This window comes from Carcharhinus amblyrhynchos, chromosome 5, assembly GCF_965287045.1.
Source record: "Carcharhinus amblyrhynchos chromosome 5, sCarAmb.v2.hapA, whole genome shotgun sequence".
NCBI classification, from domain to species: domain Eukaryota; kingdom Metazoa; phylum Chordata; class Chondrichthyes; order Carcharhiniformes; family Carcharhinidae; genus Carcharhinus; species Carcharhinus amblyrhynchos.
The window spans coordinates 33570319-33595910 of NC_137328.1; the positions used below are offsets into that span (position 1 = coordinate 33570319).

General features: G+C 40.4%; 1 protein-coding gene across 2 annotated transcripts in view; it reads right to left on the reverse strand.

The window, feature by feature from the left end:
• Positions 1–25592, reverse strand: part of tnksa (tankyrase, TRF1-interacting ankyrin-related ADP-ribose polymerase a) — a 162360-nt gene that overhangs the window by 7881 nt on the left and 128887 nt on the right. For both annotated transcript variants that reach the window (XM_080188601.1, XM_080188600.1), the window contains 12 exons: positions 24908–25079; positions 23923–24002; positions 19301–19446; positions 17304–17469; positions 15346–15565; positions 13206–13315; positions 12256–12444; positions 11844–12081; positions 8821–8903; positions 7644–7764; positions 6405–6502; positions 5834–5908 (listed from right to left, as the gene is read on the reverse strand). In XM_080188601.1, the coding sequence (XP_080044727.1) occupies positions 5834–5908; positions 6405–6502; positions 7644–7764; positions 8821–8903; positions 11844–12081; positions 12256–12444; positions 13206–13315; positions 15346–15565; positions 17304–17469; positions 19301–19446; positions 23923–24002; positions 24908–25079 (1698 nt within the window). The remainder of the gene's footprint in view (positions 1–5833; positions 5909–6404; positions 6503–7643; positions 7765–8820; positions 8904–11843; positions 12082–12255; positions 12445–13205; positions 13316–15345; positions 15566–17303; positions 17470–19300; positions 19447–23922; positions 24003–24907; positions 25080–25592) is intronic.

The window sequence follows — 25592 nt, forward strand, 5'->3', positions numbered from 1 at the left end:
ACCCTTTTCGTTCCTACTCTACGAACAGTATGTTTGTCTGTATAGCGCTCAAGAAACAATACTTTTCACTGTATACATGTGACAATAATAAATCAAATCAAGATATGATACCGAGTCACATAAGTCAATGTGCTGACAATGGAGTTGATAGTCAAAACTTGGTCGAGGTGATAGGTTTTAATGAGAGAAAAGTGAGATGGACCAGCAGAGGCTCACAATGGCTGTGATTATCAGGGAAGCTAAAAAGGCTGGGGGCTGAATTTTCCCATCCCGCCCACCATGGGAGTCATAGTAGGAGGAGGCAGACCTTGCAAAGGTCTGTTGACCTTGGGTGGGATTTTCTGGTCTTGGGGCGAACATGGCTGGAAAATCCCACCCCCAGAAGTAGAGACATGCAGATATCTTGAGAGTTGGAGGATTGGAGCAGATTACAAAGATTGGAAGGGGCAAAGCCATTAAGGTATATGAAAAGATGGATGAGAAATTTAAAAATTGAGATGTTCCTTAAATAGGAGCCATTGTAGATCACTAAACACGGGGCGATGGGTGAACAAGGCTAGGTGCAAGTTGGATGACCTCAAATTTGTGAAGGATAGAAGTTGGGAAACTGTCCAAGGATGTGTTAGAATAGTGGAATTGTAAGGTAACAAATGCATGAGGGTTTCAGATGACGTTCCAGGGTTGGATGCGACGCTGGGAAATGTCGAGGAAGTGGCTACGAGCAATCTTCGTGATGGTGCAGATGTGTGCCAAGAAGCTCGTCTCGGGATCAAATAAATTTCAAGATTGTGAACAGTCTGGTTCAGGGAAAGGGATGGAATTGGTGGCTAAGGAATAGAATTTGTGGCATAGACTGAAGACAATGGCTTGAGTTTTCTTAGTATTTAATTGGAGGAAATTTTCTCTCATCTAGCACTAGATGTCAGACAAAGAAGTCTGATAGTTTAGTGATAGTTGAAGGGGTGAGAGGTGGTAGTGAAGTAAAGCTGGGTGTTGTCACAGTGGATATAGAAACTGATGCGTCTTCAGATGATTTACAGACGGGAGTAAATCTTTGGGGGCCACGAGACTCAGATCATCAACGACCACCCCTCCATCACTTAGTCAGAAGTAAGGATGCTTGATGATGACTGCACAGTGAGATAATGTCTTAGTCCGTGTCTACATCCTGCGAGACCTGGCTAACATGCAGACTTTGGCTGAGAAGTGTCAAGTAACATTCTTGTCACACAAATGTCACGAACGTTGAATCTTACATGATATTGTTTTGAAATATGCTTTAAACTCAAATTAAAACAGAGAATTCAGAGTCAACTCAACTCAGAGACACGTCCATGTGATCTGGTTGCCGTAGGGAGAGAAACTAGAACAGAAACCCACTGAAGTCAGCTGGCTGTTTCAACGCCTTTTTATAGTATCGCACAAAGAAAGGACTATTGTTGTTTGAGATGCAGAAACAAAGGCTACTGTTCTGCAGGAGCAGGGAAACAGTTTCCATATTAACCAACAAGCAAGGCACAGGAGTTTAGTTTCTGTTCAGAAGAAAGTGAACTTTATAGATGGGGCTTGTGAAGATTTAAGCATTGGCGATTCATCAAGGCGTACTTTGTTTGTGACAGTTAATGGGAAAACATGGACTGAGTGGAATGAATGTCGAAGGACACTGGAAATCTCAATATGGCGTGGCAGGGGAGAAGTGAACCTCTGCTGGCAAGCCAGGAGTGATTGTGGGACTGCTCCTGTAATGCTGCACATAAGCCTGAAGTGTGACATTGCATAAAATACATATTTCAGTTGCTTTAGCTAGTCAATGCTCAATTACCTTTTCTTTAGTTTGATCAACGAATTACCGTTAATTAACGTTTCATCTGTGCTGATTCAACTTATTAATATAAGTCTTAAAAAATGAAAACTTGCCCATCAGTTTACTTCTGTTCATCACTTGGGAAATTCACCTCTTTTTAAAGGTTATCAGCTTTTATGTGGGTTGCAACACAAGTGCAGGCAATGACAATCTCGAACAAGACAGAGTCTAACCATCTTCCTTACCATTCAACAGCATTAACACTGTTAAATCGGCCATCATTATCATTTTGCAGGGTGCTATCTACCAACTACATGCGCAAGTCAGGAGTTTGATGATTTAATGTCCATCTTGCTTGGATGAGTCCAACTTCAACAACATTCAGGAAGTACAACACCATCTAGGAAAAAGCAGCCTACTTGATCAGCACCCATCAACCTTAAACACTGACTCCCCCGCCACTGGTGCACCGTGCTGGCAGCAACTTGCCAAGGCTCCTTCAACAGAGGTCCCAAGTTTGGAAGGACTAACACCTAGAAAGTTCATGGGCATCAAAGAACAGCAACTGCAGGTTCTTCTCCAAGCCATTTAATGGTTTGGAACTACGTTATCACTTCTTCAATGTCGCTGTGCCAAAAACCTGGAACTTTCTCCCTAACAACATTTTAAGTATACCTACACTACATGGACTGCAGCAGTTTAAGAAGGTGGCTTAACTCCACTTTCTCAAGAGCAACTAGGGTCAGTTACAAATGCAATGCTCACATTTGTTGTAAGATTTAAAAAGCATGGCAGAAATGACTGTGCAGGAGTGAGAGGAAAAAACATTGTGGGAATTAATAATGGAAAATAAAGAGATGGCAGTTGATTTGAAGAGGTATTTTCATTGGTCTTCACTTTTGAGAATACATGTAACATCCCAGAAGTAGCTCTGAATTAGGAAATGGAAGGGAGGAGAAATTTAAGAAAATTATTAGGAAGTGATACCAAACAAATTGTTGGAGCTGTGGGCTAACAAGTCAATGGATCCTGATGGACCTCATACGAGGATCTTAAAATAAATGACAGGAGAAATAATAAGCAAATTACTATTGACGCTGAAATCTGAAACAAAAACAGAATTTGCAGGAAAACATCAGCAGGCCTGACAGTATCTGTGGAGAAAGAACACGGCTAACGTTTTGAGTCTGGATGAATCTTCAGCTAGAGGGATTGTTAATGGTTTTAGTTTTCCAAAATTCCCTGGATTCAGGAAAAAATTATTAGAACGGAAAAGAGCAAATGTAACTATTTTATTTAAGAACAGAGGGAGACAAAGCAGAAAACTACAGGCCAATTAACTTAATTAATACAATTTATTGAGTTCTTTGAAGAAATAACATGTCTGATGAAATAGATCTCCAAAAGGTATTTGATATGTTGCTACATCAAAGGAAAAGAAAAGCTTGTGGTGTACAGAGGAACATATTAGCATAGATAGAAAACTGGCTAGCTAACACGGTAGCACAGACATTAGGATTGCCACCTCACAGTGACAGGGACCCAAGTTTGATTCTAACCTTGGATGACGGTGTGGAATTTACATGTTCACCCCATGTCTGCGTGGGTTTCCTCCGTAAAAAGTCTGACAACACCAGGTTTTAGTCCAACCGATTTATTTGATAATACTCACAAGCTTTCGAGGGAACTGCCCCTCGAAAGCTTGTGAGTATTATCAAATAAATCGGTTGGACTAAAACCTGGTGTTGTCAGACTTTTTACTGTGTTTACGCCAGTCCAACGCCGGCATTCCCACATCATGAGTTTCCTCCCACAGTCCAAAGATGTGTTGGTTAGGTGGATTTGGCCATGCTAAATTGCCCCTTGATGTCCAAAGGTGTGTAGCTTCGGGGGAATTAGTGGGATAAATGTGTGGGGTTACAGTGTTGGACTGGTGGTGGGCCTGGATACAGATGCTGTGTTGGAGAGCTGGTGTGGACTTGATGGGTCAACTGGCCTCAGTGCAATATAGGGATTCTATGACATTATAGGAAAAAGAGCATAGGCATAAAAGCGTCATTTTCTGGTTGACAAGTAGTAATGAGTGGTATGTCACAAGGATCAGTACTGGCCATACTTCATTTATACAAGGCATTGGTGAGATCACATTTGGCGTATTGTGTACAATATTGGTCTCCTAATTTAAAAAAGGATGTAAATGCATGGGAAGGATTGGAAATGCTGGACAGGCTAGGCTTACATCCTCTGAAGATTAAAAGAGTAAGAGATGACTTGATTCAAACAGACAAGCTCCTGAGGGGTTTTGACAGAGTGGACGTGAAAAGGACATTTCCTCTTGTGGAAGAATCTAAAACTCAGGACCACGGTTTAAAAATAAGGGGCAGCCCATTTAAGACAGAGACGAAGGGAAAATGTTCTGGGGGTCATGAATCTTTGGAACTCTTCCTCAAAAGGCAGTGGAAGCAGAATATTAGAATACTTTTAAGATAAAGATAAATAGATTATTGATAAGCAAAAGGGTGAAAGAGTATCGGGATTGGAGGGAATGTGGAGTTGCAGTTACAATCAATTTGGCTATGATCGTATTGAATTGCAAAGAGGTTCGAGGGGCTGAATGGCCTGCACCTGCTCTTAATTTGTATATTTGCATGTAGGTGATTCTCTGGTTATTAAATGGGTAAGTATGGAACTAGGCAAGTGCATTCCCAAAAGAGAAAATGCTGGAAAATCTCAGCAGGTCTGGCAACACCTGTAAGGAGAGAAGAGAGTTGATGTTTCAAGTCCCGTTGACCCTTTGTTAAAGTGCATTCCCACCTAGCTGGATGATGGTGAAGTGTTGGAGGATGACAACCAACCAGATCAAAATTTGCAGACAGGTCAGGGAGGACAAGGATGGATAGTTTACCTTTGTCACATTAGATACCATTTGTGACTTTCTAAAAGCTGTTTCAGTACTGTGGCAGGGATAGAAACTGGATTGGAGTTTCAGATATGGAGCTCCCAGAAAGACGGATAGAAATCTGGGAGGCAACAACATGTTGAAGGACTTGCATGGGGTGGGATGCGTGGCTAGAGGTGTGTTGGTAGTTTGGAAAGGCAAAGGGATCAAGCATTAGTTTTCTGGTGAGCCGGGCTGATGATATCTCACTTGAAAGATATAGTGACAATATCTGAAGAAAAGGAATCATTAACAACAGCAGCCAGCATAGAAGCTAGAAAAGGAAGTTTGTTGATCAGACGTTTAATGGGAATATTGTCACGAGAGCTGGAGATGGCTCTCGTGAACATGAGTCTGGGAGAAAAATACAATAATCTGAGGTTAGGAAAAGGGAATGGCAGAAGTAGGTGATTGGATAGTCTCAATTTTCGTGACAAAGAAATACATGAGCTTCTCACATTTGTTGGAGGAGAGGATTGTGGAAATAGGGAAGAGTTTTAAGATCTTTTCTGTACAGAAAAGAAGCCAGAGTTACCATTGCATATGAACATGTAAGTTAGGAGGAGGGATAAGCCATTTGGCCCTTCGACCCTGGTCCACCATTCAGTAAGATCATGGCTGATCTGATTGTGGCGATAACCTTTGACTCCCTTGTTAGTCAAGATATCTACCTCTGCTTTAAAAAAATTAATTGGCCCTGCTTCCATCACTCTCTGGGAAAGTGTTTCAAAGATTTAAGCTTTGAGACAAATATAATCTCATCTCAAATATTCAAGAGTGTCACGAGAATCCAAAGCAAACTTATATGAGAATCACAGGTATGTTGGTCAGAACTAAAATTAAGAGAAAAAGACGATACTCAGCAGGTACAAGTGTGAGGAACAAAGCAACATCCACTGCCACCAGCATGATGCACTATTACATCCAATTTATTTTCAGTAATTAGTGCAAAGATCTTTCTGTCCCACAGAAGTCCTGAAATTGTGCGTTAATTTAAAATAGATAACTTATTTTGTAAACATTTAAATAAAAACAAAAATAACTACACAAAATACTAAGCATAAAAGGATGAAAATACAGTAATACCTTACCTTAATGATGTTGTATCTATTAAAAACTCCACCTGCTGTCCCACCATCTCGGTGTTCACGGATTGTGCTTTGCATCTAAATAACAACACGTTCGTCAGTGTCCGTTCCTCTGACAAAGGATACGATTTTGAAAACTGCAATATTTTAGGATGTCTTGAGGACATGATTAAATACAAGTTGCTTTCGTAACAATATCCAAATATGTTTAAGGAGAGGGGCAGAGCGGCAAGTGGAAGGCAGGCACTCGGAGTGAGTATGGATTTAATTAGCCATATTCAATTATTGTCTAAAGGGACATATGTAATGAACTATGGAACTGTAATGACTCAACTTACTATTACATAACAGCTTAATCTAAGGACAAGGCCCAACAGCACTCAAACATAATTTCAAGACGGGCACTCAGCCAAAGGAAATATTAGGTGGGTTGACAAATGTTTTGACCAAGAAATTAGATTCAATCAGATCCTAAAAGAAGTTGAGTGAGATAGAGAGAAGTTCATAGAGGGAAATCCAGGGTAGGAATTATTGAATTTTGTAGAAAACCTGACAAGTAGCGAGTTAACAGTACCTCCTCTTCCACAGACTGGTACTCTTTGTCATCTGGTGCGAGATCAATAAGAATGGTTCCTTGGCTAGCACAATGGAAAGTCAGATAAGGATTTGCACCTGTGAAAAGAGCAATTAATATCAGCTGATTAATATCTTAGAGTACAACAACAGGCATCATGCACATGTGGTCTCACAATGGTCTTGTCACGAAAGTGGTTATATTCATCAGGACAAGAAAGACATGGCATATCCCAGAACCAATCAAAATGAAATCAGCTCCTCTGAAAGAGGTGACCTGAAAGTCAAATAATGTTCAGGCATATGGAACAGGTCAAATTATTAAAAGTATTGAAAATAATTTAGTAAGAGCACAAGAACAAAAGAAATAGAAGCAGCAGTAGATCATTTGGTTCCTTGAGTTTGCTCCGCCATTTGATAAGGTCACGGTTGATCTGATTGTGGTCATAAGTCCACTTTCTACCCGTTCCCTATAACTTTCAACCCTCTTGTCAATCAAAAATCTGTACAACTCAAATTTGAACACATTCAACGACCTAGCCTCCACCGTTCTCAGGAAAGAGAATTCCAAACCCTAATCACCCTTAAAGAAGAAATTCCTCTTGCTTCAAATGGCAAGCCCTTTATTTTTGAACTGCGTCCACTTGTTCTAGATTCCCCAAGAGGGGAAACATCCTTTCAGCATCTACCCTGTCAAGCTCTCTCAGAAACTTTTATGTTTCAATAAGATCACCACTTCTCATTCTTCTAAATTCCAACCTTTTCAGCTATTCCTCATAGGACAGGCCCATCAACCCAAAAATCAGCCCAGTAAATCTTCTTTAACCTGCTTCCAATGCAGGTATGCATTTCCTTAAGTAAGGTGACCAAAACTGTACACAGTACATAGGTCTGATCTCACCAATGCCTTGGACCACAAATGCAACATTCTACTGGCTGGTAATATTGAAACTTGCTAATTTCACAATATACACTTGACGCTAAGAAGTAGTGAACACTTTGCGAGACAATCAAAACAAAAAAAAACTTGATGGGATTAGGCTCCATTCATAAGATTAATCTTTGGTTGAAATAACTTGTTCAACAAAGCATTCCACAACTAGTGAGGCGAAAGTTTTCACATTTCAGTTTCCTGAGTCATATAGGTTAAGCATGTAGTTTTAAAATTTTGTTCAGCAGCTCCTAAAAATTCTGTAGTTTCAAACTTAGAATAAAACAACAGATTATTAATGCAGTTTACCTTGCTGTCCCCCAAGCAGCCGTTCGACACCCTTGATTAATTTATGACGGTGCCCATAAGCGTTAATTCCAATTTCTTTCAGCTCCTCATGTCCCATGTCTGCCAGTACATCCAAAGTGATCTGAAAATTTCAGCACATCATCAAATCCTGGAACTGAGGAAACAGCTATTCAATTTTTTAAATGTCACTTTTAAGCTAATAAAACTCAGATTTTACCTTCCAGCATGAACATATTATCCCCTCTCAACATTCCCAAGGTACCAGTACTTCTGAGACATCAATGTTCACCTCTCACTTATCACCAAAAAGCAATCCTCTTCTCACAGCACCATCCTGTGCAAGTGCAAGAGATGCAACACCTGCGTTTTTACCTCCTCTTTTCCCACTTTCCAGGGCACCACAACACTATTTCCAGGTGAAGCAGCAATTTATTGGCACTTCTTTTAGTTTAGTGTACCAAATATGCTGCTCACAATATGATCTCCTTTACGTTAGGGTGGACCAAAGGCAGATTGAGTAGTTGCTTTGCAGTACAATGAATGCAGTGCATGTGACCCCAAGCTTCTGATTGCCTCTCTTCAGAATTCGCCGCCCCACTCCTAATCTAACTTGTGTCCTTGAACCTTCTAATGAAGCTCAACGTAAGCTTGAGGAACAGTACCTCACCTTTCAATTAGGCATTTCACAGTCTTCTGAACACAACACGGGAGTTCAACAAATATAGCCTCTGTCTCCCTTTTTTTGGATGGCAGCTGTTGGTGAGGTGTCTGCTATTCTGATTATGCTTCCCCATGACCCATCTTTTGTTTACTTGTCCCACTGCCATCTCCTTTTGCTATTTAATCTCTCCAACCTATCGAGAGACCTTTTGTTCTACAGCCCCACCTGCTTCAAACTGCTTCTGTACTTGCTTCAAGCCTGTCCATAACTTTTTCCTGTTCTGCTGAAAGATGAACAACCTGAAATACTGGGGCAAATTTTCGTGTTCTGCCCGCCACAGGAATCATAATGGGCGAGGGGTAGACAATGGAAAGGTCTGTTGACCTTTGGCAGGATTTTCTGGTTTTGGGGTGAGCATGGCTGGAAAATCCCACCCATTATGTTTCTCACATCACAAATGCTGCCTGATCTGCTAACATTTCCAGCATTTCAGTTTTTATTTTGATTTTCACTTACCTGTTCTCTTTCAAAAATATCCCGCAGGTGTTCCAAGCCTAGACTTTTAAGAAACTGGTTTATGTTCATGTCAAGAACAGTAACTGAAAAAAAAGTTCATATCTTTCAATATTAGACTAAATGCATGAATATTAAAAACATGAAAAATATATTCTGCATTATTATAGCATTTTATCATAGCTTCAATCATATTAATGCACTTCACACAGAGTATATAGGCAGACACCTTGCACATAGCAATGCCTGCATGCAGCAACAAAATAACACTGCGTTATGTCACCAGGACTCTCTGTACCACTTCGCAATTGTGCCTGGAATCTTCTGCGAACATCTTAATAAATAGTCTGAGCTTCGCATTACTGAAAGGCGATAATGATGTTAGCCTGGGTCAGCTATCTGAAGATGTAATTCAGCTGCTTTAACAACAATTGAATTGCAGACATTCAACATTTGTAAAAATTGAAAAACAGTGGTTGTAGGAGAGGTGTTGGGTATAATGTGCGTACCGCCAATATACCATTTATTTTTGTAGTGTTCAGCCAATTTGTTTAAGTGCGCAGGCCCTTTGAATTATTTCGCATGGGGGTGCAAGCAGGCTAATTTAAAGGGGGTGACTTTACATGGCCTATGGGAGAACTTTTGATTACTGCAGGGCTATGCTGTTTAGAGAGAATATTGTTCACCACCTGACCTCTCAATGTCTCTCCACCATCAATAAGTCTGTAAGTGTGTGACCACTTGTTTGGATGTGTGAAAGATCAACAACATGCAGGGAAGAGCAAGAACAGTACCAATCATAACAACCACCCTTCACCATCACTAGCAAGCTAAGGCTCCAGCACATACAAAATGCAATAATTCAGCTCCACAACTGCTCTCTCAGGGAACCAGAGCAGGAATGTGATGGGAATACCATTTTCAAGTTCACTTCCAAACCACACAGCACCTTGACTTGCGTATGTTCCTTTAATGTCACCAGGCATTAGTGTTCCCTAATAAAAATTGGAAGCACTAGTAGGTTCATGGTCTCCCATCACCTTCACAATTAGGGGCAAACATGACCATGTCAACATTGCTAAAATCCTAACAACAAATTTTTAAAAATACAGAGTATAGATGACTTGGTGTGCATTGCCAGTCAGCAAATGCAACACCTCAGTCAAATCCATTGTGCTTTTAATCAAAATCCTGGTGATAAGCTTTCGAGTAAGTAATTACTTGGAAATGTGGTTCTTTACAAGTTAACTCTGGCTAAAGTGACTAAACTGACTATACTCAGCAAAAGCTCGCAAGTTTCAAATATCGCAAGCCTTCTTTCCATGTTTCAAAGAGAAATTCACAAGGTTATCTTAACAACATAAGAAATAGGAGCAGGAGTAGGCCATCTAGCCCTTCGAGTCTGCCCCGCCATTCAAGATCATGGCTGATCTGAAGTGGCTCAGTTCCACTTTTCCACTTTCTCCCCATAATCCTTAATTGCCTTGCCTACCAAAAACTTATGTACCCACGTCTTAAATATATTTAGCGATGAAGCCTCAACCACTTCAATGGGCAGAGAATTCCAGAGATTCACCACCCTTTGAGTGAAGAAGTTCCTCCTCAACTCCGTTCGAAACCGCCCCCCACCCCCCCTTATCTTGAGGCTGTGCCCTCTAGTCCTGCTGTCCTTTCTGAGCAGGAAGAACCTCCCCACCTCTACCCTATCCATCCCTTTCATCATCTTATACGTCTCAATGAGATCTCCCTTCATCCTTCTAAACTCTAACAAGTACAAGCCCAGTTTATTCAGCCTCTCATAGCTCAACCCCCTCAATTCCGGTATCAGCCTAGTGAACCTCCTCTGCACTCCCTCCACGGCCAAAATATCCTTGCGCAAGTGCGGCGACCAAAACTGCACACAGTACTCCAGCTGCGGCCTCACCAGTGCCCTGTACAGTTGCAGCAAGACCTCCCTACTTTTATATTCAATCCCCCTCGCTATGAAGGCCAGCATCCCATTTGCCTTCCTGACCACCTGCTGCACCTGTAGGCTGGGTTTTTGCGACTCATGCACAAGGACCCCCAGGTCCCTCTGCACCGTAACATGCTGCAGCTTTTCGCCCTGTAAGTGGTAGTCCTTCCTACCATTATTCCCACCAAAGTGGATAACCTCACACTTGCCAACATTGTATTCCATCTGCCAGGTCCTCGCCCAGCCTATCTAGATCCCCGTGCAGACTTGCCACACCCTCCGCACAATTTGCCGTTCCACCAATCTTTGTGTCATCAGCAAATTTCGACACCTTACACTAGGTTCCCTCCTCCAGATCATCTATACTAATCACCAACCGCCAATCCGAACAGCACCCACTCTCTGCCTCCTATTTGACAGCCAATCCCCTATCCACGCTAACACCCTACCCCGAACTCCATGCCCCCTAATCTTCTGCAACAACCTTTCGTGCGGCACCTTATCAAATGCCTTCTGAAAATTGAGCTCTCTTAGATCTGGTGTTATGTAATGAGGCAGGTAGAATTAGGGACCTTGTGGTGAAGGATCCTCTTGGGAAAAGTGATCATTGTATGGTGGAGTTTCTGATGCAGATGGAGGAGGAGAAAGTAGGATCCCGGACTTGTGTCCTTTGTTCGAACAAAGGGGAGTACGATATGATGAGAGGGGAATTGGCGAATGTTGACTGGGGGAGCAGATTGGGAGGTAGGTCTGCTGAGGAACAGTGGAGGGTCTTTAAAGAGATCTTTCTTGGTGCTCAGCAGAAATTTATTCCGATGGTTAAAAAGGATCGTAGGAGGAGAGATAATCAGCCGTGGATAACAGAGGTGGTAAAGGAGAGTATTAAATTAAAAGCTAATGCGTTTAGAGTGGCATTTAGTAGATCTTATCATAGGCTATACAGTATGCTGATGATCTTTTCAAATAAAACCCCTTGCATTAATCTAACACTGTCGGGTTCTTTCCTGAAAGCACAAATATGCAAGACTTTGCCTACAATGGTATAACAGAAGATTTGTTTCAGTCAGCCTACCTTCCCCTTCTTTTCGCTCAGTGCCAGTAGCTCCATCAGCTGCACCTGAGGCACCACCAACAGCTAGCTCTGCAAGTGGGCCAGTCAGGTTATCTATACTGCTAGCAGCAGACAAACAAGATGGAGTTGAGGCTGGAGAGATCACTGCTGCACTAACAACAGTTGCCTGAGGTTTATAACAACTAGGGAGGGCTTCTGGTGGCATAGCATCAATGAGCAAGGCCCTGATGTCATCAGCCTGAAAAAAGAAAAGCAATGGCATTTTATAAGTGCATTGCATCAGAAATGTTAACACACTAAAAGTTCTAAAATATTAACCATCAATTTATGTAACCCGTCATCAATAACATAAATACACATTAGCAAAATGTAAATCATCAAATACTTGATACTATTTGAAATTAGAACATACTGTAGCCAAATCTAAAGGAGTCTGCCCTTCCTGGTTCTTCATGGTGGGATCCGCTCCGTGTGCCAATAGCAGAGCGCAAAGTTGTGTCCTTCCTTTCTGTGCTGCTTCATGCAACGGAGTGAAGGCCCATTTATCAGTTGCATTGACACAGGTGTTATATTTGATTAAAAGCGCTGCTATATCCACATGCTGAAAGGAAAGCAAATAGTGCTTTAAAAATGCAGTTTTACCTACATTCAAGTATCATATTTGGAAAAAAATTGGAAAAAGAATGGAAACTAAATTAATCCAATTGAAGCAGTGGCAACAGCACAGCTGTAATCAGTTAAATGGTGTTTCTGTGCTGTAATTTCTGAAACTCAAAGCTCTGAATGGTCTGCTTCAATATTGCAACATTCTACATTGAAAATCAAGAATATCAATTTATGCTTTATTCCTCTGACCATAACAATGCGAACATTTGATTACAAAGCTTTTGTCATGTTCTTCAAAAAAACCCAAAATCGAATTGTTTCCTGACAAATACATTCTTAATCTGTTTCTGATTTTCAATCTAATTACTGATCTATACACTTCATAATTACATTTCAGCCTGATTTTGTTGACTTAAATAATTATATCTTAGACAAATGTGTTAAAAAGGATAGATAAACAGCAGCTTGCCCATCAAGCTTCTTTCATCCTCATGAGGTGTAACAACACTCTTCCCCTCGCATCTCTTACTGTCGTGCAATTTCCTAGATAGGCAGAAAGACTCCTAAACTAAATTTAAGGGAAAAAACTGAAGAAATTCCGCGTAAATCCCAGAATACAATCGAGCCCAAAAGTCAGCACGATTGAGTATCAATTGCTGATGGCACACGTGCCTTCTTTATGTATAGATGCTGGCCACACCCAGCTTTGTTTTACAAAAATTAGTGGCAGGTGAAGATAATGTAGTGTTTTCTTACCCCATAGGATGCTGCATTATGGAGGGGAATAAGGCCCCCTTTGTCTTGTGCATTAACATCTGCACCATGCTCCAGAAGATAATCAGCAACTTCGAGGTTATTATAGCCAGCTATCAAATAAAAACACATTAATCAAAAATGCAAGTGCATTTTTCTATTATTTTTGGTGCATTTAGTACATGTGTATGTGTTTCACAGAATTTGCTATTTCAGAAACTCCCTGATCTGTGTTGAGTCCCCAGTGTCATGCACATAAATGGCATAGATGACTGTGTGGGGGTTGGATCAGTAAGTTTGTGGATATCACAAAGATTGGATGGATGGTTAACAGTGAGGCAGAATGTCTTGGATTACAAGATGATACAGGCAGAATGGACAAATGGGCAGATAAGTGACAGATGGAATTTAATCCTGAAAAGTGAGGGGTGATGCGTTTTGGAAGGAATAATTTGACAAGGAAGCATTCAATGAACAGTCAGACACTAGGAAGTTCTGTGGATAAAGGCGTGTTTGCCCACAGATCTCTGAAGATGGAAGGAGATGTTAGTCGAGTGTGAAAAAGGCATATATCAATCAAGGCATATATCAATCAAGGCATAGATTACAAAAGCAGAGAAGTCATGTTGGAACTGTATAGAACTTAGGTAAGGCCACAGCTAGAGTACTACGTGCAGCTCTGGTCATCGCATTATAGGAAGGATGCGATTGCACTGGAGGGGATGCAGAGGCATTCACTCGGGTGTTGCCTGGGATGGAACATTTAAGTTATGAAAAGAGGGTTATTTTTCATAAACCATCTGTTGCTGTTAAATATTTATTTTAGAAAGAAAAAGTATTTGCATTTATATACTGCCTTTCACATTAAGGAACTCTAAAGGGCTTTATAAGCAATGAAGTATAGTCGCTTTTTTATGAAACATAGCTATCAATCTTCATGCAACAAGGTCCTTGAAGATTTTTTTCTCTCTTGTAATAGTGTTATCTTCAGTACTACGTTGAATCTCTACAACCAGATAATGCTGCATTTTCCCTTTCCTTTCTTCCTGTCATTGGGTTTACGTTACAATTTGACAATATACCATGCTGAAAAGAGGCCATTCGGCATATCATACCTGTGCTGGGTCTTTGGTAGAATCATCCAATTAATTTCTCTCTCTTGCTCTTTCCCTATAGACTTATGCTTACCCCTTCAAATATTTATCCAATTTTCTTTTGACCACTATTACTGCATTTCTTCTCACTACCCTTTTAGACAGTATATTCCAAATCAAAACGCTGCGAAGAACAGATGTTTCATGGCAACCATCTGCTTTGCCCCTGTTCACCCCCAAACAGCAGTCATCATTGATCAAACTTCAAACTGCACCACGGTTGCTTTAGTAAATTAAATGGGAGAAATAACTGATGTGAATGTTGGTGAACAATTGGAAAATGGGAAGCATAACAGTTTTGTGAAAACAGAATGCTGGACTATAACAGTGTAAACCTGAGTGAGAATTTAGATCAAATTAATTAACAGAAGGTCAGCAAAAAGAATGGACCAGCAAAGAGACAACATTTACCGCAGCTGGAGTACTGTGTGCAGTTTTGGGCGCCGCACCTGCGCAAGGATATTTTGGCCTTGGAGGGAGTGCAGAGGAGGTTTACTAGGCTGATACCGGAGTTGAGGGGGTTGAGCTATGAGGAGAGGCTGAATAAACTAGGCTTGTACTCGTTAGAGTTTAGAAGAATGAGGGGAGATCTCATTGAGACGTATAAGATGATGAATGGGATGGATAGGATAGAGGTGGAAAGACTCTTCCCGCTCAAAAAAGACAGTAGGACTAGGGGGCACAGCCTCAAGATAAAGGGGGGGCGGTTCAGAACGGAGTTGAGGAGGAACTTCTTCACTCAAAGGGTGGTGAATCTCTGGAATTCTCTGCCCGTTGAAGTGGTGGAGGCTGCCTCGCTAAATATTTTTAAGAAGCGGGTTGATGGGTTTTTGATAAGAGAGGGGATTAAGGGTTATGGGGAGAGGGCGGGAAAGTGGAACTGAGCCACGACAGATCAGCCATGATCTTATTGAATGGCGGGGCAGGCTCGAAGGGCCAGATGGCCTACTCCTGCTCCTATTTCTTATGTTCTTATGTTCTTATCTTACCTGCAAGATGAAGTGGTGTTGAGTTCCTTCCTTGAGTATCTCTGCAATTAATGTTTTCTGGGGTACACAACTTCTGTACCCTAGCTAGGCAGCCTTTCTTGGCAGCATCAAGCAGAGCAGCATCTCCTCTTAGTAAGTCCTGAATATCTGTGTCCCCTTCTTTCACAAGATCCAGAGGTGTGTTCCCATCTCTGTTCTTCTTCGTTGGGTCAGCTCCATGCTGAGGAAAATTAAGGCAACGGTTATAACATATATAGATATGCTTCCATAGCAACAGCAGCAGACCATTCAACCTTTCAGTATGTTCCATTATTCAACTGATAAGGGCTGATCTATAACTTAACTCCATTTATTCATCTTGGTTCCATAATGTTTCCTACCCATGCCAATTAAAAAGATCTATCAATCTCAGTTTTGAAACTTTGAATCAATCAAACTGTAACAAGTTTCTGAAACAGCGAGTTCCAGATTTTTACCATCCTTTATGTGAGAAATACTTTCTATCAACAACACAGGCAGTCTAACTCTAGCAACATTCACACCACACATTGCCACGCAATGACCATCTCCAACATGGAAGAATCTAACCATCTCCTTATGACATTCAGTGGCATTACATAGCTGAATATGCCACTTGCAACATCCTGGGGATTACCACTGACCAGAAACTGAACTGGGCTAGCCATATAAATATTGTAGTTACAAAAGCAGGTCAGAGGTTGAGAACTTTGAGGCAAGTACACCACCTCCTGACTCCTCAAAGCCTGTCCACCACTTACATGTCAGGAGTGATGGAATTCTTTCCATTTTCCTGGACGAGCGAGGCTTCAAAATATTCAAGAAGCTGGACACCACCCAGGACAAAGCAGCCTACTTGATTAGCATCTCATCCGCCATTTAAACATTCACTCCCTTTAGCACTGACACACAATGGCAGCAGTGTGTACCGTAAACAATATGCACTGCAGCAACTCACCAAGGTTCTTTCAATAGCACTTTCTAAATTCACGACCAATTTTACCACCTAGAAGGGCAGCAGATGCATGCAGACACCACCACCTTCACGTTCCCCTCCAAGCTACACACAATCTTGACTTGGAATTACATGACCATTCTTTCAATGTTGCTGGATGAAAATCGTAGAATCTCTTCCTCGTAGCACTATGGAAATCATCACCAGATGGATTCCAGCAATTCACAGCACCAGCTCACCACCACCAACTCAAGGTCAATTAAAGATGGGCAACAAATGCTGGCCTGAACAGCAATGCCGAGATCTCACAACAGAATAAAAGATTGTGAGATTATCTCCCCTTCCTTCACACTCCTTAATTAGAGGAAATAGTTTATCCTCCGCGTTCCTTTTAACTCCTTGGCTCATCTTCATCTTCTACACACAATGAATACAAGCTCATCTATGTTCATAACTTAATTCCTCTAACCACGGCACATTCTGATGAGTATTTGATGCACTTCTTCCAAGGCATATTCTTCCTTGGGCTCAGTGGCCAGAAACAATTGCAGTATTCCAGAAAGGATCTAATCAGTGCCCTGTACAACTGTAACATAACTTTTCTCCTTTGCTTTCAGCCCTTCTTATAGTGATTGTTGCAGTAAACAAGATTGTTAGGCAACTAAATTCCAAAATCTAGTGCAGAGGATATTAATTTATTTGACCTCAAATTTCAAACAGACATTCTAATCTGAAATCAAGCATATTATCATGTGGTCTATAGTAACATCTCAAACAAAAGCTGTCTTTATTATTTTTAATGGAAGTCAAAACTTCTGGTGTTAAAGTCTGTTTAAAATTCTAGACAGATAAACAAATGATACAGGTGTTGAGAGGTGACGGTAATTTATCAGATTTTTTCATAAGATGCACACGGGGGAATCTGATAGCATTTAGCAGACATTCCGAGCCGATATACAAGTTTTTCAGATTGTAAACTACATACCTTTAAGAGTAATTTACAAATCTCATATTTGCCTTTGGCTGCAGCTTCATGCAGAGGTGTGAATTTCCAAAGATCAGCCACATTCACTGAGGCTCCATGCCTCACCAGCAATTCTGCTACTTCATAATGTCCATACGAGCAGGCATTGTGCAAGGGCACTAAACCCCTGAAGGATGAAGAGATCAAATTTAATAACTACTACATTTGTACAAATTAAGGTATTTGATAAGGTACCACTTCAAAGATTACTACACAAAAAAAAAGAGCACGTTGTTGGGGTAAAATCACATTAACATGGATAAAGGACTAACAGGAAGCAGAGAGTAGGGATAAATTAGTCTTTCTCGTGTCAGCATGCTGTTTCTAATGGAGTGGTTATTTAACATGTTTTTGGTCTCCTTATTTGAAAAAAAAATAACTGCATTCAAAGCAATACAGAGAAGGTTCACTTGACTAATTCCAAGAAAGAAGGGCTTATTCCATGACGAAAAGTTGAACAGGTTGGGCCTTTACCCATTGGATTATAGAAAAATGAGAGGTGAGTTTATTAAAAAATATAAGATCCTGAGGGGATGTGATAGAGTTGAAGCTGGGTGGATGTTTTCTCTTGTGGGGGAGACTAGAACAAGGGTACATAACTTAAAAAGCAAGACGTCGGCTTTTTTAAGACATAGATGAGGAAACCTTTTTTCCCTCAATGAGTGGTCTGTTGAATTATCTTCCACAAAAAGAAATGGATGCTGGGTCATTAGATTTATTTAAGGCTGAACTAGGTAGATTTTTAATACAAGGGTACTGGGGCCCAGACAGAAAAGTGGAGTTGAGAGCACAATCAACTTCTGACCATGACCATATCAAATGGTGGAGCAGGCTCAAAGGGCTGAATGACCTAATAAGTCCTATGTAATCTCAATCAAAAATTGTAAATGCAAATTTAGGCACTTTTAAAAACATTAATAACGGGCATTAACACACAAAATTAATTGCACTTTTAAAACCTGTGTGCAGGTCTGGGTAATCTCTGACAGCAGAATAGGACACATTGTTGCCAATTTTCATCTCTCCATCCCTGAAAGCACAATTGCTTGCTGGTGTTGTTGGCACCAAGAGCCTGCTTCTAATCATATGCAAGTCTTTCAGGCAATGCAGAGATGGGGACTATCAGAGGATCAAAAACTGTCCTTATCTGAATTCTACACAGACACATTCTCTGTAGGGAAGCAGTTAAAACAAGAAACCCAGTTTGATTTCCCCTTGTCTAATTCATGGGTGGCGAAATCAAGTGCTACACAAATGCCAAAATCTTGGCTGAAATGAATTAATTCAGTCATCTGGGATGGAAAGGAAATTCAGGTCTGAATGATCTATATGGCTCATCTCAGCTACTCACCTGGAAGCATATTGGGGCTTTGGGAAAAGCTGGCTTCAGGGTTCACTTTTAGCTTACTTCACTAATCCTGTCCAATGCAAATTGTTTAGTACTGAGAAACTCAATATTTGTGTCAATTCATTAAATAATGACTTTAACAAATGTGTAGCTTAAAATTCATGTCTAGCCCTTTGATCTAATTTTAGCAATGCATATATTCCATCAAATAAAATGATTACTCTCAGCTGCTTATTCAAATTAATTTAAAATATGAAACTTTAAATTGAGTCTAACTTCAATTTAGTTCCTCCACAAAGTGTTCTTTTTCCAGGTTCATCATGGTCAACCTCCATTTAGTGATTATCCTTGGGTTAGGCTTAGGGATGGCGGCAACAAACATTGAATTCCTTTCTAAGTGCCAAGTAAATTTAATTTTAAATAAATCTTTGACATTTAAATGGATAATTATTCTAAATTCGATCCACATAAGACCTTCTTAACACGAAGTTTAGCTGCATAGCTTTCTATTTTACAATAAAACATATATCAAACCTGCCTCCCCCTTCCCTTTTAAAAAAAATAATTTTTATATGAGACAAACTGAGTCCCAAAGTGTACACAGACATACCCCTTGTCTTTGGCATGCACATCAGCTCCATGATGAAGCAGGTACTCAACAACAGCCACCCGATTGTAACCTGCTGCAAAATGTAGTGGGGTGGAGTGTCGTCCTTCCAGATCTCTGCAGTTCACATTCTGGGTTGTGCACAATTGCTTTAACATAAAATTGCAGACTTATGAGTAAAACATCTTGGATTTCTGCTTTTTTTTTATAACAAGCTCATTGAAGTAAAACTAGATTAACTTAATGAGTAGCTTTACTTTCACTTCATTTAGTCTGGCTTAATGGAAGTAAGTTCCAAAGATTACAAGACAGCAATCCATTAAATTGCAGCACCGCATTTTTGGTTACTATCCCATCTACACCATCTATAAATCTGAACAATAAAGAGTACAGAATGATGTATATATATTTATAAAATATAGAGAATCTGCTTTTTATATTAATATTTGATGGTAATGAGAAGAGAAAGCTTTGCAAGTTGACTGAGCAAGTTTACCTGGGTTTTGCTGCAAAAAGGAACAACACTGTAGACAATCAGAACTTCAGGTCCTCAAGCTTTTGGCCTTAAATTAGTTTGCCCAAATTAGTTTGAGTAACACCTTAATCCACAAGGCTTTTGGGCCTCAAATGTAGTCGTATTTTTAGATAAACTGACTACTTGCACATTTTTACAAAATACGATACCACTTTTGTCAAGACTCACTGCCTACAGCCTTGGCATCAGCATTTCTTTCTGATAGAAGTAATTTAAAATTATGATGTATTAGTGATGTCAAATTACTTGTAACAACCTGCATTTACATAGCTTCTTGAACATTTCAAAACATTTCAAAGTGCTTCATAGGAGAATAATGCATAAAAATTGCCAGATAAGCAAATATTATGATAGATGACCAAAAACTTGAATCAGATTGGTTTTAAGCAGTTTACGAAGAAGAGGTAGAGAGCTGCAGGCAAGAATTCCAAAGACTCGGACCTAGACGGTTAAAGGACTGCAGGCAATAGCGGTGTGAAAGAAATTGGAAAAATACCAGAGGTCAGAATTGGAGAACACAAAATTCTCACAGGGTTGTGGGGTGGGAGGAGACTGCAGAAACAAGGAGGCCCAATGCCATCTGACCACAAGGATAAACATTTTAACATTGAGAATTTGCTGGGTGGGGAGCCAAGGTACATCAGCAACTATGGGGTTAATGGAACTTGTAAAATTTAAGCAATAGGTAGGAGGATGAACTGAAATGTTCAGGGGATGGAAGATAGGAGGCTTCCAGGACCTATCGGCTTAGGTGCTTTATCGAGGAGTTGTTAAGGGAACTCTTAAGGGCAAGGTAAAAGATTAAATGAACTAAAAGATTAAATGAACAGGTGGACCTTAAACAAAACAAATTTATCAGATTTCTCTTCCCTTAAAAAAAAATAACTACTTATCTCAAAACAAACCCATTTGCAGCATTTTAAGAAAGATAGTGTCTCGGATAAACAGCGATTTGAACACACGAGAGCAATATTTTAAACTGGATCAACACATTCTTAACATAACCTGAATGATACCAATATGAACGGTTTGTGTTTGATATAGGGAAGAGAGATCAATAATGACCAGGCACATCCATCTTCCTGTGACTTTTACTGCTTTTCAAAGTAAAACATTTGAGCTTCACAGGAGAATAAACAGATAAAGTTGACAGAGGCAAAGCATGAGATACGAAGACAGGTGAGCAAAAAGTGTCAACAAGCTAGGTTTTAAGGAGCACCTCAAAGGTGGAAAGAGGAGAAGCACAGGAGAGGGGTTAAGAGCTGAAAGCCAATAGTAAGGAGAAGGAATTCAGGTGTGCTCAAAAGGCAGAATCAGAAATTTCTTGCAGGCCCCATCATTCACACACTGATTGAAATACTGTCACACTTAGGATTTGGCACTGTTTCTGCTTATTTCCGCACAAGGAACAGAAGGCTAACTTCCGGCTAGTTGAGCCTGCTCCATCATTCAATATGAACATGGCTGATTTTTGACTTCAACTCGACTGCTTCCCTGAGATACCAAAAATCTGCCTATCACAGCTGGAATATATTCAACAATGGATCATTCGCAACCCACTGGGGTAGAGGATTTCAAAGATTCCTAACCCTCACCAGTGAAGAAGTTTCTCATCTTAATTGGTCCCTTATGCTGAGACTGTGCCCCCAATACTTCAGAGGTCCCAGCCAGGGGAAATGACCTCTGTATCTACCCTGTCAAGCTCCTTCAGAATCTTATACATTTTAATGAGATCAGCTCTCACTTTTCAAAATTCCAGATAATATAAACCCAGTTTGCTCAGCCTCTCATCATAAGACAACACTCTCATCCCAGGAATCAATCATAGTGAGCCCTCATTGTACTGCCTCTAATGTAAGCCTTTCATAAATTTAGAGACCAGAACTGCACATAGTGGCTGCGATTCTCCCAAAGCAACTGGAATTTTTTGGTGTGTCAGGGTGGGAGATGCATGTTGCTGACCTTATTCTGGAATTTGTGCATGCACTGGGAATGCATGCACATCTCCCAGAGTCGGCGAACTGTTGCAGGCCAGACCATACTAGAAACTGGCAGGAAGACAGGTAAGTAATTTGAATCTGTTTTTAATATGTTTTAAATGTAGTTTGAATGTAATTATTGGGAACTTACTGGTCCTGATTGTATTTCCCACCCTGCCACAATTACTTCATTCTGGCAGGGTTCAGACTCTCTCCTCACGTTTGGGGAACTAGTGGGGGGGCAATCGGGACCTGACAAAACAGCCGTAATCTAGAACAGTTCTCCTGCCAATTCAGCACTTTTGGGAGAATCGTGGCCAGTATTCCAGGTGTGGTCTCACCAATTCTACAAATAGTACCTTGACTTCTTTACTCTTATTCTCCAACCCCTTTACAAAACAGGCCACATGCTATTTGCCTTTCTAATTCCATGCTATGCCTACATGCTTACTTTGTGTTCCTTATATGAATTCATCCAAGTTCCTCTGGAACATCAACATTTACACTAATCACACCTTTTAATTTTATTAGGCTTTTCTCTTCCTATTACCAAGTGAAAAACCTCACTAGCTCACATTATGTATACTCCATTTGCCACCCTGACGACCACCCCCCGTCCCCCCAACCAATTGCCTGTACTCACGAACCCAACCATTAAAAGCCTTCAGGCCTTTAAAACCTACCTGAACATCACAGGAAGTATTGTAAAAATGTGGTATAGCCTCTCTACTGCTTCTTTTTGCTAGTGCTCTCCTGAGATGACTGTCTCAAGTGGTTGCTTCTGCAGCTGGGACAGACGACCAGGCTGCAAGGTTGAAATTTGTACACAGTCAGTGGCAATCGCCTTAGCATCACCACTGGCTGGAAGATCTGGTTCCTTATTTCTTGATTCTACTTTACCAATTCTATCTAGCTTCTACCCCAGCTGCATAATTATTGTATTTTTGTATTATTTAAGAATTTCTTTGGACCCTTATTACAATCCATTGTTTTCTTGTTGCCCTCTTGCATTCAATTTTATCTTGCATTTTGCACTGCATAGCGTTTATTCTTTTACACGTAATTATTTCTTATTCTTACAACTATAGCTCCTTTAGGATAGTAATACATCCAAAGGTACTTCACAGGTATGTGATCAAATAAATCATACAAGTAAAGATTAGGTGATGTAACCAAAAGATTTTGTGAAAGAGGCGAGTTCAGCTAATATTGATTTTTTGACCGTTACTGTATCTTATACTTTAAAATGTTTCTTTTTGCACAGATATGAAAACTATGAAAAGTATTTCTATTTTACTTTTGGACTCTAATTTCTAGTTAACTCTTCATATATTTACACCTTCAGTATTTGTGACATAGCTATTGTAAAGACCCAGTGACTGCACTCTTGACTGTTTCCCAAACATTTCCCAGCACCTTCTTCACCAATCTGTCATCTGCAGGCCTGAACTGACCTGAGGCGCAATACCACTCTCCACCCCACCAAGGACCGACGCCACCATCTCAAGGCCCGTCATTCACCACTCCACCACCCTCCAAGGCATGCACACCTCCCAACCCCCAAATCCTATCCACTCATCTTAGATACTTACCTCCTCCCTCGACCTTCTAACTGCAATTGACCCCTAACCCTAATGCTGTATAAATGGAGCTATGGCCTCAGTCGCACTCTGACAATGGGCCCTGGGGACGCTCTGCACTGCCTGGATCTCACTCAACCTGAGCTGGAAAGTTGGGCGAGACAGGTAAGGAAAATATTTAAATCAGGAATTGGGGACAGAGTGGCAATCTGACACTGCTATGCCACTCCAAGGAAGTTCAGACATTTCCTCGCAAGGTTAGGAAGCACTAATAATTTCACGACTAAGAAATGCTGCTAGTAATCTCGTTCCTCCTTTCATGCTGTTACAAATTGAGTTCAACCCAGCATGTTTACCTCAGACCAGGAGCAGAGAGAAACCATTTGACACTAGCTAGTTGGAATTAAGAAAAAACTAAGTGGACAAATACCTCCCTTTAAAAACCATTATCTTTTAACTTGGGCAAGTTGACGGAAAACACAGAATTTTCATTATTTCTTTTCTACTAAAAATTACATAAAAATTAAAGACCTTCACAGTTTCCAAGTCTCCAGCCTTTGCTGCCTCCAAAAGTCGATAATCAACATCTGAATTGTGTAAGGGTACGTTCTCTAAATTAGAAACAAAGGAAGGGTTAGAATCCCTATTATCACCAGCATATGTAATGTGTCAAAAGAAAACATTGTTTGAGCAGCTTTCTTTCTTTCTCTCATTATTTTACTCCTTTACAATTAGGAAAGATATTTTACAACATATTTTACACAGCTATGTATTAATGCAGTGGGCTGCATCACATTCTCCTGATATGAAGACAAGTAGTGGCCAATATCCACAAAGCAAGATCCACAAATGGACAACTGAAATATATGGCCAGCCTCAAATCTGTATCCTGATGATGATAACGGTTCAGAGAGGAATAATGATTTGAACATTGCCCTGCTTTCCTCCAAACAGAGTAAGGTGATGTTTTTTGTATTGAACTTCCCATCCTCCAACAACAAACTCTTACTACATCCAACAACATTTTAGTTCAGTTGCAAAGTGATTGGATATGATAATTTGACCACTTGTGCTGGGAAAAATTATATTCTGCTGCTACTATGATATAAAATTTTCAGATTTTTTTCCCAACATTATCTGTAAATATACACATTGGCTGTCAGTGAACATTGGGTACAGAAGAGACAATTTCAAAAAGGAACCCACCATGTTAGATCATCTTATTTTTAATATTAAAGTGGAAGTGTTCTCTTCTTCCCAACAACTATTAATTACTTAAAGGCATAAGATTGTCCCCTGGAGCAGAGGTGGAAATTCAGTCAGGTTCCTGAGTTACACATCTGCTCCAAAATAGTGCTACCAAATTCAGTAAAGCTCCTAGGTGTACACGCAATCCAGTATCCCCATATAGCAAATTAAAATCCAATAAAGTGTTTTTTAATGCAACATTACAATTCATGAGCTAAAACCACAGACGTACAGCCTAAATGTAATCTGCACATTGAATTAAATTTACCATTGAGTATCTGCTGCACAGACTCATTCCCCATTTGTGCAGCTGTAAATCCCTGAAGGGACAAAATGGAAGGGTCGCTGCCATAACTCAGCAAGAGACGACATGTCTGTAGGTGACCACCATGTGCTGCTCTGTGTAAAGCTGCTTGACCAAGCGTATCCAAAGCATTGATCTACAGAAAATAGCATATTGGTCAAGGCGGAAGATTTCTTGATTACATTTTTAATAGCACATTAGAAGTTTCACCACAACATAAGAACCCTTTCCTTGTTGAATATTATTTTACAGTAAATTGACACTGAACAGTAACAAAATGGACGAGAAGGGATTGGTTTAGGTTAGTGGGTCATTGTTTTGTAACTGGTCGGCGCAACATCGTGGGCCGAAGGGCCTGTTCTGCGCTGTAATGTTCTATGTTCTAAAATCATAGCATCAAACTGGACTAAACTGTCTAATTTGTTACTTTGCTCACAACACGACACTCTTTGAAGTTTGTTTAAAACACGTAGAACAGTAGACACATGGCACATCACATTGTTTCCATTTCCAGCCCTTAGTTGGTATACTAGAATTTAGTGTCTCTGGGTTAGGAAGGGACATGCAAAACAAAAAAGCAGTTGTGATTCTTAATCTTGAGAAGTGTGTAGGATGATGTGGTTTGGTTATGATACTCTGTTCAATCAAA